Below are 16,376 nucleotides of genomic sequence, written 5' to 3' on the forward strand. Positions count from 1 at the left end.
GCAGATATTCTTACTCATCATCACTATGAGAAGAAGTTAAAGGTCAACACAGAAGGCAAAGAGGTAACACCAATGGTGGAAGTTCCTAAGCTAGAAGGAGCTCACTCTCTTTTCTTTGATGGAGCTTACAGAAGAACAGTGGACCAGGCTACAGCTAGCATCGTCATTTTCAATGAGCAAAGAAAAAAGGTATTCTCTATTGGGCAGCTACTACACTCCCACTCCAACAACGAAGCAGAGTACGTGGCCCTAATTCTTGGATTAGAACGATGTGTTTTGCAAGGGATTCAACGCCTAAATGTGTTTGGCGATGCCATGCTCTTGATTAAGCAGATAAATGGCACTTAGGTTTGTAAAAATCAGGTTTTGCTTGGCCAATTACGCCAACTTAAGGATCTTTTAAGGAAGTTTGAAGAGGTGCAGTTATTTCATGTCCCTAGGGTAGAAAATCAAGAAGCAGATGCTCTAGCCAAAGAAAGAATACAAGATGTTCCCATAGGAGCAATCAAACTGAAGCTGCCCCTCTTTCAAGGTAGCGATGCTATGCCTGATATTATCAGCTTCTTAGATATAGGAGAATGTCCTAAGGATATACCAAGGGCCAGAAACAATGGCTTGTCCGAAAGGCAACAAGATACCGCCTTATAAAGAGCACCTTGTACTGCAAAGGCAAAGACCATATCCTCAGGCGAGTGCCAATCTCCATTGAAATCACGGAGGTAATCTCAAGTTTCCATGATGGTGTTTGCGGCAGCCACTTTGCTCTAGATATTACTAGTAGGAAGATTCTACAGGCAGGATTCTCTTGGCCTAGTCTGAAAAGGGATGTGCATCATTGGTGTAAAACATGCAGAGCTTGTCAAGTATCCAGTGATGGAACACTAACCTATGAGACATAGACTCCTATAATCTCATATGGCCCGTTTGAGAAGTGGGGAATAGATGCAATTGGTCCTTTACCAAGGGCCCAATCAGATAAACTGTACATTCTAGTTGGTGCAGACTACATGACTCGATGGGCGGAAGCAGCAGCCACCAAACGCATTACAACCCAAGAAGTGGCGAAGTTCATATTTGAGCACACCTGCTGCTGCTTTGGCACACCTCTAGAGATAATATCTGATAGAGGGCCAGGTTTTAGAGGCGACTTGGTGGGAGAACTGATGCAAAAGCTACACATCACACACCGACACTCCACTCCATACTATCCACAGTGCAATTGTCTAGTTGAAAAGGTAAATGGCATGATCTGTAAGATCATCACAAAGCAAGTGAATAACCACACAAGTGATTGGGATAAGCATCTCATGGCCGCTCTTTGGGCCTACCACACAACATTTCAAACATCACTAGGTTTCACCCCTTTCCATCTGGTATATAGAAAAGAGGCCATTCTACCCATCACGGTACAGATAGCCAGCTTGCCAGTAATGGCTAGTCAGTTACAGCGCCCAATTGCCCATCTCCGCAACCACATCTTGGATCTAGAAGGCTTCAGTTAGACACGGAAGATATGATCAACTACTACGCAACGCAAGCAGATTGACGCCGACTCACATTCAATCAAGGGCTTAAGGAAAAGGTTCTGAAGAAAGGCATGTTAGTATTGAGATACGACAACAGATTCGACACTAGGAAAGATAAGAAGTTTCAGCCCAGATGGGAAGGCCATTCATCGTCAAAAAGAGATGCGCCAAAGGTAGCTACAAATTGACGGAGACAGATGGTCGAATTCACAAGACCAGAGTCAATGGATGGAGGCTCAAAAGATACTTCTTAAGGTTTAATCCGGAGTTCATGGTAGATATTCCAGAGGAGGGAGAACCCTCCAACTCCGCTGCTAGAGAATCAGAAGCAGAGCTAGAAGGATTCTGAAGCATGAATGCCTCTAGCCAGAAGGGGAGGGCTAATGACAGCCGGATTTTGGAGCCATGGCCCCGAGAACGAACCCTAAGAGGGGAGCATGAAATAATTAAAAAAATGTTTTGTTTTTAGGTTTGCAGCTGCCGCCACCCCCTCCTTGACCTAGCGCCCACAAAGGGCCGCCCCCCGCCGCTGGCACTACCCTCTCTCTCTCTTGTAATTTGTCCACCTGTAAGTGTGAAGAAGAGTGGAGCTCGAGCCCAACGCCGAAGGAAGTCAAATCGACGAGCCTCGGCTGCTCTAGATGTACCTGAGGAAGAATCCCACTGCCAAAGAAGCGTGTGAATGATGTCTAGCCAAATGGCAGTGAGGGTATCCGGAAGGAGCTGTGGAGCCGCACTGAGAATGTGAAGACAACGAGTTCTCCAAAAATTCCATAGTGCAATGCTAGTGATAACTGAGAAGATTTCATCACGCGTCTGAGGATCCCCCTGCCAAGAAATCTGTGGTAACATAGCCAAAGTCCCTCGCCGATAACCAGCCGAGGTAAGCATAAGAGTTGGATCTGTGTCTGAGCCCTCGTAGAAAAGATGTGGTCCGGGCATCGGCATCAACCAGGAGACAGATCCCCAAGTGACAAAACCATGCTGAACACCAGCTCTGCTAAGTAAAGAGGAAAGTGCTAGCCACACTACATGAGAAGACGAGCATGACCAAAGACAGTGTGCAGGTGACTCAGGGAGTCGCAAAGGACAACGAGTACATAACGGATCATGACCCATAGAAGCGAGCCAAGTCCCAACTGGAAGTCCTGCATGTGCAATCATCCACATGAAAAAAGAAATACGACGAGCCACATGTAAATCCCAGATGGCTGACCAAAACTTCTGTAGATAGGCATGGGAGAGACCTGAATGTAACCAGAAACGCATACGAGTGGGCTGCGATGTGTGCTGTCTCATCAATGCGAATCTTCCAATTCTAACAGTGTACTCGAAGAATGATACATGTGCACCGGTGGGGTTAGGGTGAGGCCAATGCCACTCTCCTGGGTCCCAATAAAGCTGAGATAGGGCATGACCCTCCCAAACCCAAAGCCTCCAAAGTGTAGCATCAGTGGAAGCGAAACATGGGTCAACACAACGACGCTTCCCGCGAGAGCCAACTTCTTGTATGGCCTCCCATCAAGCGCCGCTGTAGAGAAGGTGCGGAGAGGTGGTAGCATATGTCAATCTAGCATGCATCCCTGGAGAGTAGTCAGTCTCAACTGTGAATAGCATGGTATCAAAACAAACTAATAAGAGAGTGCTCTGAGCAAAGAGGCCTTCCCAGCCACAATGTGGAGGCATTTGAACCGTGCCTCGCATGACTGCGTCCCAGTGTGAAGGAATGGCGGAGTCAATCTCAAGCAGTCTGTCTGTTACCCCGTGACCAATGTGATAATGTTCTGCCACAAAATCTGCATCCAGCATACATGTCTCATGAAACAACCGCATAGAGGCAGCAAGGCCAGTGTCCCAAGCAGCCCAATCAATGTGAGTCCTCTCTCCAAGCTGACGGGGTGGATTAACTGAAGAATCAAGAATTGCATCATTACAAATGAGAGGTTGGCGTTCAATCTCTTCACGGCATGAGGGAGGTGAGCGTATGATAGCTCGCTGCATGGATACCCAAATCTGAAGGAGTGAGCGGATGAAGGGTGAGAGAGCGTTGGTGCACAAGGGGGCATCCGTAAAGAGAAAACTATATCCTGTTTGCCAAGTATGGCCATCTCTAGTGCCGAGACGTGGAGTCGCTGTGGAAAGAGCGGCCTGAAGAAGCATCTTCCAAGGTTCTTGGCCGGGAAAGAGACCTCGAACAATAAGCTTGGTAAGAAGGGCGCGGCTCTGTAATTCTGGATCAATAATGCCAAGGTCGCCTGCTGACCTAGGACGAATAATCGTGGACCAGCGAACTCGAGCACGAGTATCAGTAGTCCCATCTGTGCCACTCCATAAAAAGTTCCGCACGAGTCTGCGTAGCTGAGCTATCACACCAGAATGTAGCATCCAACAGGAGGCAGTATACCATACTGTAGCCAGAATGACCTGGTTGGTGACCAATGCACGGCCAGCCAACGACAGATGACGTGAAGACCAATGACATAGCTTCCTGTGAATAGACTGTAGTACGGGTGCAAACTGCTGCTGTGAGGAAACGTCTAATCCAACCTGAAAGCCAAGATATCTGCATGTCTTACCCGGCTGCAGCCATGTGAAACCATCAATCACCCCCCAAGTAGGTACGTCATCACTGCCAACCAATAACCCATAGGACTTACGCCATTTAATGCGTGCACCACTGGCCATGCAAAAAACCTCCAGGGCCTCCCGCGTGGCATCAAGAGCTGCTAGCAAATAGCGCAACATCAACATAGTGTCATCAGCAAACTCCTGATCGATAAGGTCCGGAGCTGAAGGTACTGGCATAGTCAATCCACGAAATGCAGGACTGCGCTCGAAGAAAGTCGAACATAGTCTCTCCTACAAACAGATACAGATATGATGCTAAAGGACATCCCTGACGAACTGACACGACCACCAATAGTAATAGCACTGTTGGCAGTCCTGAAGAGAGCGGAAATGCCTGAGATCCATGACGAAGGGAAACCCATCCTGGCTAATAATCCTTCAAGAAACTGCCACTCAACACGATTGTATGCTTTCTCGAAGTCAAGGATGAAAAAAGCGAGAGGTTCAGAAGATGATCTGGCCCACTCTACTGCCTCATAAAAAGTGAAGATATTATCTAGTATGCATCGATCCATGACAAAGCCTGTCTGAGAAGTATGAATAATATCTGGTAAGAACGGTCGCAGGCGATGGTTGATCAGTAACGCTAATATCTTATAGACCGAAGGGAGTAGGGTAATAGGTCTCCACTGACAGAGCTATGTGGTGTCACCCCCTTTTGGAATAAGAGATATGAGACCTGAACAAAGATCCAGATGCATATATCCTGATGCAAAGATATCCTGACAACCATGAAGCAGTGGTATTTGCAATACATCCCAATAGGTCAAAAAGAAAGCTCGAGTGAGACCATCCTCGCCTGGACAGGAAGAGGGGTATAGACTCTCGATAGCAACATAAAGCTCTGCAAGAGTGAATGGAGCCAACAAGATCTCTGCCATCGTGTCTGTACAACGACGTTGGGTGTGATGCCATATCTGCTCACGGGCATGTGAAACCTCAGTAGTGCATACATCAGCAGTGAACAATGCTTCAAAATAATCTACAGACATATCAAGAATAACATCAGGATGCATATGAAGTGTTCCCTGAGCATCCCACAAAGTCCGAAGGGTGGTGCCAGAAGGGCGCTCTTTATGCGCAGCGAAGAAGTCCTTATTCATTCGATCTGCTTTAGCTATCCAGTGAGATATTGAAGCATGATGAGTGAACTCAGACCTAGCCTCCTGTACGCGACGAATTTCCTCTGTGAGCTCTGTCTGTCTAGTAGCGAGATAAGCATCCTAAGGCCATTCTTCAGGCCATTCTTCAAGCAAGCGCTGTGTGGAACCAAGAGGAATGTGGAGGTCAGACTCGTGTACTCTCAACTGACGATGAATAATAGCAGTTTGATCACGGCAATAAATACTAGACTGAGTAATGCAATGGGCAAGGAACTCTCCAGGGGGACCACAATAAGAAACACCCGTAGACCACAAGTCACGAATCTGCTGCTGCAAAACTTCAGTGGTGAGAACACTGTCAAGGATGCGGCAGCCTCGTCTCTGTGCAGAGGATCTAGTGAAAGATATAGACAATGAGATGGGTAAATGATCTGAGAGGCTGGTCCCTCGCCAAATAGTAGTAAATCCACCCAGACCTGCTGCCCAAGGGCCAATCTAAAAACGATCAAGTCGCTCTAATAATCTTCCCTGCTGTCTCTGAAACCCCCACGATTAATGAAGTGTAGCAGGGTGGTGACCAAAAGAGGGTATGTGCCAGGCGTCTACACGTTGAATAGCTAAAAGAAATCGATCCCAAGCTGGCTGCTCATACGGAGAAATGGAGGATAGAACAGGAGGAGTGATCGATTGCCAGTCAGAATCGTTGTCGACGTTGTTGAAGTCGCCTCCAACAACCCAAGAGTCTACAGGAGGTAGAGCAGCAACCAAGGAGGACCAAAAAGAAGCTCTCTCCCGAGGAGTAGTGGGTGCATAGACTGAAATAAAACCAATGATGGAGTCCTGAATCCGGATAGAAACATAGACTGCTCTGCCAGCGACAAGGGTGCCATGCTGCTGAACTGATGCCAAGTAACGTGGCCCCACTGATATGCATACACCGCAACTCTGTCCATGAATGCCCAGAGTAGGCTCCCAAAAAGTGTGAGCTCCTGAGGGCATGAGATTACCAAAGGGAGTGGCAATCTTATGCTCCTGTACTAGTAAAATATCCACAGTGCCTACTACATGAGCGTGTAAATCTCTGCGAAGTAAAAGCTTACGTGAACCTCTTACCCGAGAAGTCTGTAAACCATTAGCATTCCAAGAAACTACATGTAAATCCATAGTCTGCATGAAAGAATTCGTAAAGCATCTGTCTAACTGCGCATCTTCTTGGAGGCAGCTGGGCCATCCAAGGAGTGAGCTTCAGGCGGGAGGAAACCAACCTGCAAGCCCTCTCTAAAATATGGTGTCTCATTGCACCAACTGCGGACCTTAGCTTGTTTACATTGCATGACTGATGTTGCAGCTTTGACACCCCAAATGCGCATAGACATAGGAAGCACCACATCTGAGGATACATGAATGATCATAGGCAATGAATAGCAAGCATATACATCAATCCATTCCATAGCACCAATACATGAAGGGAAGTGTGGAGACAATACATCCGGAGCGGAAGTAGACAACCATAAATGAAGCTGAGCCATAGTTTGTGCATGCACAAAATGCAGAACCTGATCCTTGGACCATTCTTGGGCTGCATGGAATGGAAGGAAAAAGGAATGGGTAGGCTGAGAGCGACTGCCTATTAAAGAGGGAACACAACCTGGCTTGTGATACATAAGGTAGAGATGCACCCGCAATGGTCCTTCTGAGTCACCGCACATCTCAGCCGGATGAGTTCCCCAGGAAAGAGGGCAAGAGCTGAGAAAACTGCGTGGGACGAAAGTATGAGCGGCTGAGGGAGGGGGTGGACCAGAAGGTGGAGGGGGGGGAATAAGGGCGAGAGGTAGAGGAGGAGAAGGAAGAGGTAGTAGCGGTGAATGATCCATCTGCATGGGAATAGGGACCTCGGGAAGAGGGGTAGGAACGGGCAGGGGAATGGCAAGTGAAGGAGGAGCTGGTAGCAGAGGAAGTGATCCTGGGCGGAAGAAGAAGAATGGCGAGGAGAAGCAGGGGGTAAGGGAGTGGCGGAAACTTGAGAGGGGGCAGGAGAGTTAACACTGGGGGCTGCATGCGGTGTGGGTTGCTGACGAGGACGGAAGGAATGGTTATGACCAACTGTCTGCCATGCAGTCTCAGTAGGAACTGAAGTAGAGGGAGCACCCGTAGGCTGCTGAGGTTCTTTAGTAGCAATAGTAGGAACCGGCTGTGGACGCTGACCACGTGGCTGAGCTTGGGTGCCACCAGCCGGCTGTTGTTGACGCCGATGCCGTGGCTGAGTGGGGCAATCGTGTGCCAAGTGTCCCATCGCATGACAACGTAGGCAGTGTCCTAGGCGGCCAGTGACTACCATTCGGCAAGAGTAGTCTCTATCACGCATAGCCACAATAATTGTATCTGGTAACGAAGTATCCCCAAACACCAGGACCTGAATGCGAGGTGGACCAGATGAGAAGATGCAGGATCCTGGAACTACTGTGCCAAAATGATCAGCAATCATCTGAAGGAGATGGACCAGATGAGAAGATGCAGGATCCTGGAACTACTGTGCCAAAATGATCAGCAATCATCTGAAGGAGATGCTCATCAATAAAATGAAGAGGCATATCCGGGAAGCAGAGCGTCAGAGGGAATCTGGGAATAAGATGCCGACTGTCAAACTCCTCAGTAGTAAACTCGGGATACCACCTCGTCAAGTATATCATCCTACGATCAGAGAGTATGGGAGAGCGAGCTAGGAGAGCTGAGGCAGTGGCGGGATCTGAAAGACGTACCATGAAGATGCCTCTACCAAGAAGTGTAAGCTCCGAGATCCGTCCCTGAGTAGTGCCCAATGCAGTCTGACACCAATCACGGATAGAAGATCGAGGTGGAGACTGTCCAATCATCCTGCCAACCAAGGCGTGTTGAGCCAAGTGTTGTACTTTGGAGTCAATGCGTGTCAACAGGTCGCCAATACAGTCCACGCGACAGGCAAGTGGTGATGGAGCGCCATGTGTAGCGCTCAAGACCGGCAAAGCCGCCATGAAGAATGGGTGAAACTGACAAACGGGAAAAGCACGACCCGAATTGAAGCTTGAACTCTTTCTCTCTCTCTCTCTCTTTCGCTCGTTCGCTTACAGGCGGTAGAAAGAGGTGCACGGTTAGGGTTTGGGACAGGTAGGGTTTGGGAATTAGGGTTTCAGAAAATTAGGGTTTTGGAAAATTAGGGTTTCACGTTGCAGAGGATGCGCAGGGCCGCAGGCTGAGCGCACAAGGGCAGGCAGGGTGCAGTGCGCGCAGGCTGCAGAGTTCGCGCGAAGAAGTGTAAGCTCCGAGATCCGTCCCTAAGTAGTACCCAATGCAGTCTGACTCTCTCTCTCCCTCTCTCTCTCTCTCTCTCTCTCTCTGTGTGTGTGTGTGTGTGTGTCGGCAGTAGGTAGCAAAACAAAGACTCTCTCTTACCATACACACACCCAGAAACACACTCACCCCCACACACAAACACACGTCTCCGTCATACATCTCTCTCTCTCTCTCTCTCTCTCTCTCTCTCTCTCTCTCTCTCTCTCTCTCTCTCTCTCTGAGTAACGTCAGCCCACTCTCTCTCTCTTACCTTAAACACAAACACACTCACATACACCAACACAAACACATGCACTCTCTCAGTCTCTCTTCCCTCTCATTCAACAAAAATATCTCTTTTACCATAAGCACATACATTTACCTACACACATACACACACATACGTACACTACACGCATGAGCGCACGCACATAGTTACATACACACCAACAACGCACACACACGGTACGCACGGAAGCAGATAAGAAGAAACAAAGACAGACGACGACGCATCGACTAGCGGACCAAAATCAGGCGATGGCAACAACGATACAAAGAAAGACGCCGAAGGCATGCCCCAACCGGCACCGAAGTTGACGAGCGCACTGCACCGACACACCAATAAGGCGTGCTATTTGCTGGCATCTCGTCCGTGATACACTTCTTCAGTAAACATCTGTAGGGTAATCCTTTTGCGAGTTTTCAAGCCAAACCTTGTAAAAAAATTGCAAGTTTTTAAGCCAAACCTTGCAAAAAATCATTTGTATATTGCCACCTCTCTCTAGGTGATGGTCACAAAGGCCCACCTAGGAGGTATCATTTTAAAACTTCTCCTAAAACAAAGCAGGCGTCAACCATCTGGGACCCGGCTCCTTGCTTTGTCTCTCTTGATTAGGGCCCAAGCCTAATCATATTATCCTAAACCAAGCAAGCCTGCACCTATTAAAGAGAACTGAGAGGTCACCATCGGAGAGTCAGCACTTGAGAGGGAAGCCATGCATACACACTCACTCCAAGGGTCACTACGCACAGGAGTGGAACTTCCGCACACGTGAATTTTCCCTAAAGAACGCACTATACTCTCTCTCTCTCTCTCTCTCTCTCTCTCTCTCTCTCTCTCTCACCACGGTCTCCATCTTGCAGAAATGAAGGTTTCTATAAACACCACTTTGAATCAATTTGCCCTCACATCCCGAGGGGTTTTCATCATCTACGTCTCTCTCTCTCTCTCACCACGGTCTCCATCTTGCAGAAATGAAGGTTTCTGTAAACACCACTTTGAATCAATTTGCCCTCACATCCCGAGGGGTTTTCATCATCTACATCTCTCTCTCTCTCTCTCTCTCTCTCTCTCTCTCTCTCTCTCTCTCTCTCTCTCTCTCTCTCTCTCTCTCTCTCTCTCTCTCTCTCTCTCTCTCTCTCTCTCTCTCTCTCTCTCTCTCTCTCTCTCTCTCTCTCTGTGCGGTGTGCTGTGATTAGTGTTATTTTCATCGTTGTTGTCGGTGTCCTAGCTGCTCAAAGCTAGGTGGTGCCCCCCTGTTTACTCTCCGTGACGAGTTCAACGTGCACGGTCCTGGCGTAGAGGCCGTTGGGGTCCGTTTTGCGCTTGCGATTGTCACTGTCAATGGCTTTCTTTACCATCTCGGCGGTAAAGAAAGCACATGTGTGTAGGCATGGATCTGGTGGATCTCGAAGAGGTGTCTGCCCCAAGATGGTGTAGAGAGATGATAAATACTGACCCCATACGTCCGTAGAAGTGATGACCGGTGGGGGGAGTGCTCATGGAAGAGTCCCCATGCCTCGCACCTGATATAAATCCTGCTCTAGCCGAGCTAAAACGCCCTCTTCTTTCGTCGTACCAAATGCCGATAAGCATTCCGTGACTCCCTGTGAGCAATGACACCTAGAAGTACCTCCCTCTGAAGTCAAGTACCTCCCTCTGAAGTCGGGCTCTCGTCTCTCTGCACTCATCATCATACCAGCTACTTTGGGGTGTGCTCCAAGAACGTCGGCACTACCCAAGCTCAGTATGGGGGTATGCCTCTGCTTCTACATCCTGTGGTGTCTCTGTCAATATATAAGTGAGCTCCGCTAAAGGTTCCCCCCAGATCCTTTGTGCACAGAGAGAGAGAAATGAAATGAAATGAAATGTTATATTAAACGTCTTCAAAAGGCCAAAATGACCTATGAGACCAAACTGATACCATCTTGGTGGATCTAATACAATGTCTGGGTACAAAAATAAAATGAAGTAAAGTGAAATAGGGGGGTGAAAGTAGTGATTGGGGACTAATACAACACAATGTGGGTGTGCGTGTGGGAATATAATGGGTGAGAGCTGATACAAAGGGTGATACAAGATGAGCAGGGTGTAAAATCCTCATAAGAGCTAAATCATAGGAGATCCATCATCGGTCATTGGTGGATCTCATCAATCTCCTCCATGATCAATAGTCTGACCGGGGGTCGTGCATGTCGGGCCAAAGTAAACCAAATCCTCTGATGCAACCTCCGTCAATGTTGTGTAGTCCTCCGTACTCGTGGGCGTCTAGATCTTCCTAGCTCGGTCGCTCGATTGATCAACGTGCCTCTGGTGTGAGGAGAATGTGAGCTCTATTGTGGTAGCTGCTCCTCTGGCTGCTCCAGTGTCCACTCTAAAGAAGTCTATGATCCGGCTCTGAGACTAGAGAGTGATCCAAAGCCCTCTCTGAACAGGCAATGAAAGCAGCCTCGTATCTCATAGTAAACTGGGCATTGGCATGTGTAGTGCAACTCTGTCTCAGGCTCCATGTGACATAGGGGACATGTCCTGGCCTCTGCTTGTACTCCGCTATATCGACCAGTCTGGATCCGAAGCTAGTGTGAAGACATGCGTATCTGGCCAATAGCACATCGTATCCCATGAGATAAGTGGGTGTCCATGTATCTGGGCCTTGTTACAAAACCATCCTCAGTAGGCTGGAGAAGATGCTCTCTATAGAAATCCATCTTCGTGCCCAACTCCTGTGCCGGCAGTATCCAAGTCCTAGTATCTAGCTGAGTCGGGTCTTGGTGGATGAGCTTGGTGATCTTAGAGTGTGTAAGAGTCAACGATGGTGCATCCAATGAGTACTGGAAGGGGGGCAATATTTCCATGTTGAACCCATGTACCTGAAACCATGATGTCATCTCCCCATACCAACATGTTGTGTCTCCTTGCAAAGCTAACTGTTGAGAGGACTCAAGTGCTAGGCGGGCATATCTGTCTCTGGGGAGGTCCCACAAGCGGTGTAAAAAGGAGACTGATCTGGTAGCCGCCGCAACCACTAGTGGGGGATAGCTAGCTCTGCTTGAATAATGTCATGTGGTACTGAAACCTTGGCTCTAATAAGCCGCGAGTTCATAGAGACTAGAGGCTTCTCCATGTCTCCCCATCCATTAGTGCGACCCAGCCTTCCGTGATGGTCCAATGAAGGCCCCCATATCTGAACTCCATAGAGCAAGAGTGTCAAAGAGACAGAGCTTCGTCCGAGGCTCCTAAAACTGGATCTGTAAACACATCCTCTCCAATCCACCCAATGTTGCATGTGCTCTAGTCAGTCTCGTGTCTGCTCCTCTCCTCAATGAAAATGCTGGTCCACTAAAGACCACACCAAGGTAGGTGTAAGCATTTGTATACTCCACTGTTTCATGGCAGAGAGAGAGAGAGAGAGAGAGAGAGAGAGAGAGAGAGAGAGAGAGAGATCAGCTCTGATAATCTTACGTGGCACTGAGGCTTTCACCCAAATCAGCCTGTGAGAGAGAGAGAGAGAGAGAGAGAGAGAGAGAGGCTTTAAGAAAGAATCCACACGAGACTGATTAAACTCTGGCAAATATGAATCCTCCAATTCACTCAAAGATAAGTAAGGAAAAAGATTTTATTTCTTGAACTTTGAAATGCTTGAAGAGGATACAATATAGATTGACTCGTCGTTAACTTACACATCTAGAACTACATCTGTGCCTTTGATATTCTTCAACTAGAGCTTTCTAGCCCAAAGAAAGTGTCCAAATGTGCCCAACCTCACTACAACCATAGCACTTTCCTTGCTTGAAATAATCTACCTGTTGCTCAGCAAACATATGAAAAATAGTAGACTTCTTTCATTGTACCAAACTTCTTGCTCTTCTTCTTTCCTTTGGAAGTCTTCTTTGTTGTTTTTTGGTTACCGGAGCACCCGTCTAAAAAGTGGACTTCTTTTGTTGCACCGACTTCTTGCTCTTCTTTCCTTTGGAGTTCTCCTTCTCTGTTGTCTTGGATGCTGGAGCACCCTTCTAAAAAGTCAAAGAGCTTGTGAGCAAAGAATAGGAATCCAAGGCGTGGACCATAAATTGCAAGATGTTGTAGAACTTGTGCTTTAAGTAATAACTCTGTAGCTCACCGAATAAGCCACAGCAATCACTCTTTATCTGCTCCTTCAAAGAGACCACAATGATGAAATAGTCACTTGAACCCCACCCAACTACGAGGTGCCTCCCCCTGCAACAAAAGTTAGTGAAATTGAAATGGTGAAGATCTAGTTTTACACTTCCACAAAATCCTTTACTTCTTCCCATGCGTTAGTGATCGCTTTGTGCTTGAATGATGGTTCCTTTTAACCCAATCCGGCGAGGGAAGGGCTGAAAACTAAAAACGATGGCTGATCTGCAAGCCTTAGGTTGGCGCGAAGGCTGAAATCTGAAAACACCGGCTAATCTTGCCAAAAACACCAAGGCTGATCTAGGATCTCCAAAACGCTAGGGCTGATGTGAGCAAAACCGCTGAGGTTGCTCTGCTCTCCTTCAAATCTTCTGCAACTTGACTCAAGAATGGGAGCTCTCCCGCTCCCTTTATAGGTGAGGTATAGGCCTTCAGTAAGTATTAAGGCCTAGGTAGAGCAACTGTCCACCAACTTACCCAACAAATAAATCATTTATTAAAAATAGGTCCAAGGGGATCCAGATCTGGGTGCAACTGTCACACATCCGCCCCACCGGGAATCCGATCGATGTGCAGTCTGGCACGTCGGATTCCTCTAACCAAGAACTACATGCTCGTCATGCCAGATGCCCAACAAAGTGTAATAACATCTGTCAAAACGCGTATACAAACTATTTATGCAAGAGGGTTCCAAATTGGAAACCTAATCTAATGGACTTGTCCCGACATGCAGGTCCTACGATCGGGCTCACAAAATTGCCAGTACTAATCCTCCTAGGATTCTAGATCTCCCTATCTAGGAAGAATGGGAAAACTGGCTCTGGAAGTCGATGAAGCATGTCCACATGGCACACAGCCATGTGCATGTGACATCTCTCTAGGCGCGGAACTTCATCGTGCCGTGGCATCTACGGCTTGGAGTGTCCAAGTCTATTACAGTGATATCAGAGCTTAGTCAATTTTTCTTCTACGAAGAATCTGATCCCTTTACTCGCAGCACACTTGGATTCAATCAATGAATCTCTCATGGAGGAAACTCTGGCACCTGACCAATCTGATTCACGAGAGAATAATGAATTTCAAAAGGAAACCGTTCGTCTTCTGAAGATTCAAAAGAATACAGTCCGTCTCCACCTACCGAGTACAAAAGAATGGAGACGAAGCGTCAACAACATCCGTTGATGCTTGTGTTCAACGGATGCTTCAGTACTCCAAGGATGCTGAGTATGCAAAATCTTTAGTCAAGCACCCACTTGACGAGATGCATTCCCGATGGCGTACCGCCATCCGTTCAGCTCTGAAGTCAGCTTTGAAGAAGATGACTACACCAGCAACTCTCCCTCACAAGCTATACTCAAAGGATGAATTCGACGAAGCAGTTAAATGGTGAGTCAGCACACTCATGAAGACCAAGAAGCAGCTGCAAAAACAGAGTCGAGCAGATCACTATCCAAGCTACTTCGATCAGAGATCTACTTTTGAGAAACGCGTAAGATTCGAGGGTGTTTCCAGTTCATCCTCATCCTCTTCTGAGAGCTCGGACAGTTATTCTTCTCTACATCCAGCAACAAGGATAGAAACAACAGGAAAAAGAGAGACTCAGAGACATAGCAAAGGTAAGAAGAAGGCAAAGAAATTGGTGTGTCCAATTGGCTGATGTATTACCAGAAATTGTTGTGTTTAATTGGCTGCTATGTATATTCTAGAATTATTGTATTTAGAGAATTGTGTATTTGCAAGAATTGTTATGCTGAATTGGCTGCTAGATTGTGACAGGAGCAAATGTTTTTTGATTTTGACAATTGACATGCAATATGTTTCGCATGATCCATGGGGTCAATAAGTTCACACTTTGTTTGCTTAATTTTGTTGAGTTTGGCATTTATGGCTCTGGAAACTTATGGATGAACGGCTTGAATGGTCGGCCTCATGTGCACGAGGATACGAATGAATGGACATGTTTGACATCTCACCGAACGACAAATAAATGGATACATGTGTGCAAGATGGTTATTTTGTTTGCAATTGTTTGTTGCACTTTTTTGAGAATGGAGAGCCGAACAAACTGTTATGTGCACATTACATCTTTGCTCAATCTTCTATCTCTTCCCAAGAAAGATATGCACAAAAATTGAAGGTGTGCTTTTAATTTAAAAATTCCAACACCCATCCATCAATTCACCTGTTTCAAGGTCCATTTCTCTCTCTCAACCTTCTTTCTTGAACGTTATCTACCATGACATAGAAATGGATATTTGAGAAATCCATTTTTGTGTAATTAGAAAGGGGAAAGGAGGGGGGAGATTGACAACTCTTAACCCCCTCTTGCATGGGGTCCCCCAAAATACCTGTTGGACTTGTGGAGTCGTGGTCACGACTCACAAGACTCCGGTTGCTCGATGCTTACACATTACTCGCACGAACTTTGGGCATGTAGACTTGGAAGAGAGCAGAAGGCAAGAGCTCATTTGCGAAATGAATTAAGTAGCGGACAAAATGCTAGACAGCCAACACTCCCTGCCCAAGCTCTAGTGTGTATTGAACTACTACCAACACACTCGCAGTATAAGGGAAGTATGTGCCACTTCCCCCAACTTGCGAGCCCCGTTTTCATGCAATTCTTCGCGTCCCTTGTATTCGGCACTTTCTTGCAATATTGATCATTCGTTCGCGTCCCTCAATCTCGTGTCCCTCTTGCGTCCCGTTTTCAAGTTGCGTTCTTGTGTATGTGTTTGCTTGCCTGCAGGTCCTGTGTGCAACGCAGGTGAGCCGGCACGGCCCCTTTTCCCCGACGTCCCGAACGAGGGCGTCACACTTGGTATCAGAGCTTCGGCTTGAGTCGCCGCCGACCCGACGTCGGCCTGTGGCCCGTGGTTGTCACCATGTTTTCGGCCCTTTTGCCCCGTTTTTCCACGTGTCTCCGCGTTCTTGGCCCGTTTTGCCCCGTTTTCACCACGTCCCTTGCGTTTTTGCCCTGTTTTTGCCACGTCCCTTGCGTTTTCTCCACGTTCCCCATCGTTTTCGACGTTTTGCCCTGTTTGACCCACCTTTTGCCCCGTTTTGCCCCGTTTGACCCGCATTCCTTGCCGTTTTGCCCCGTTTTGATGTGTTTCTCCACGTTCTTCATCGTTTTTCGACGTTTTGCCCCGTCTTACACCGTTTGGGACCCGCTTTCAGCATTGTTCCTCGTTTTCGACCCGTTTTTCGCGGCTTTCGTCGTTTTGGACCCCGTTTTGTGCTGTTTCATCGTTTTTCGACGTTTTCAAGCCCGTTTTTCGCAGTTTTTCAGTTTTTGACATTTTTGAGTTTTTCTCGGTTTCGGCCACAGGAGTACAACAATGGTTGGAAATCAAGAACATGACGAAGGATACA

The 16,376-nt window shown here is 47.4% G+C and overlaps 1 protein-coding gene across 1 annotated transcript in view; it reads right to left on the reverse strand.

Moving 5' to 3' along the window:
- Positions 1-5,257, reverse strand: part of LOC147450704 (uncharacterized) — a 61,504-nt gene extending 56,247 nt beyond the window's left edge. Inside the window, exon 1 of the mRNA XM_086520510.1 lies at positions 4,910-5,257. Within this exon, the coding sequence (XP_086376636.1) occupies positions 4,910-5,257 (348 nt within the window). The remainder of the gene's footprint in view (positions 1-4,909) is intronic.
- Positions 5,258-16,376: the final 11,119 nt, after the last annotated feature.

The sequence above is a fragment of the Adiantum capillus-veneris genome, chromosome 9, assembly GCF_014529385.1.
Source record: "Adiantum capillus-veneris isolate H3 chromosome 9, ASM1452938v2, whole genome shotgun sequence".
Lineage (NCBI taxonomy): Eukaryota > Viridiplantae > Streptophyta > Polypodiopsida > Polypodiales > Pteridaceae > Adiantum > Adiantum capillus-veneris.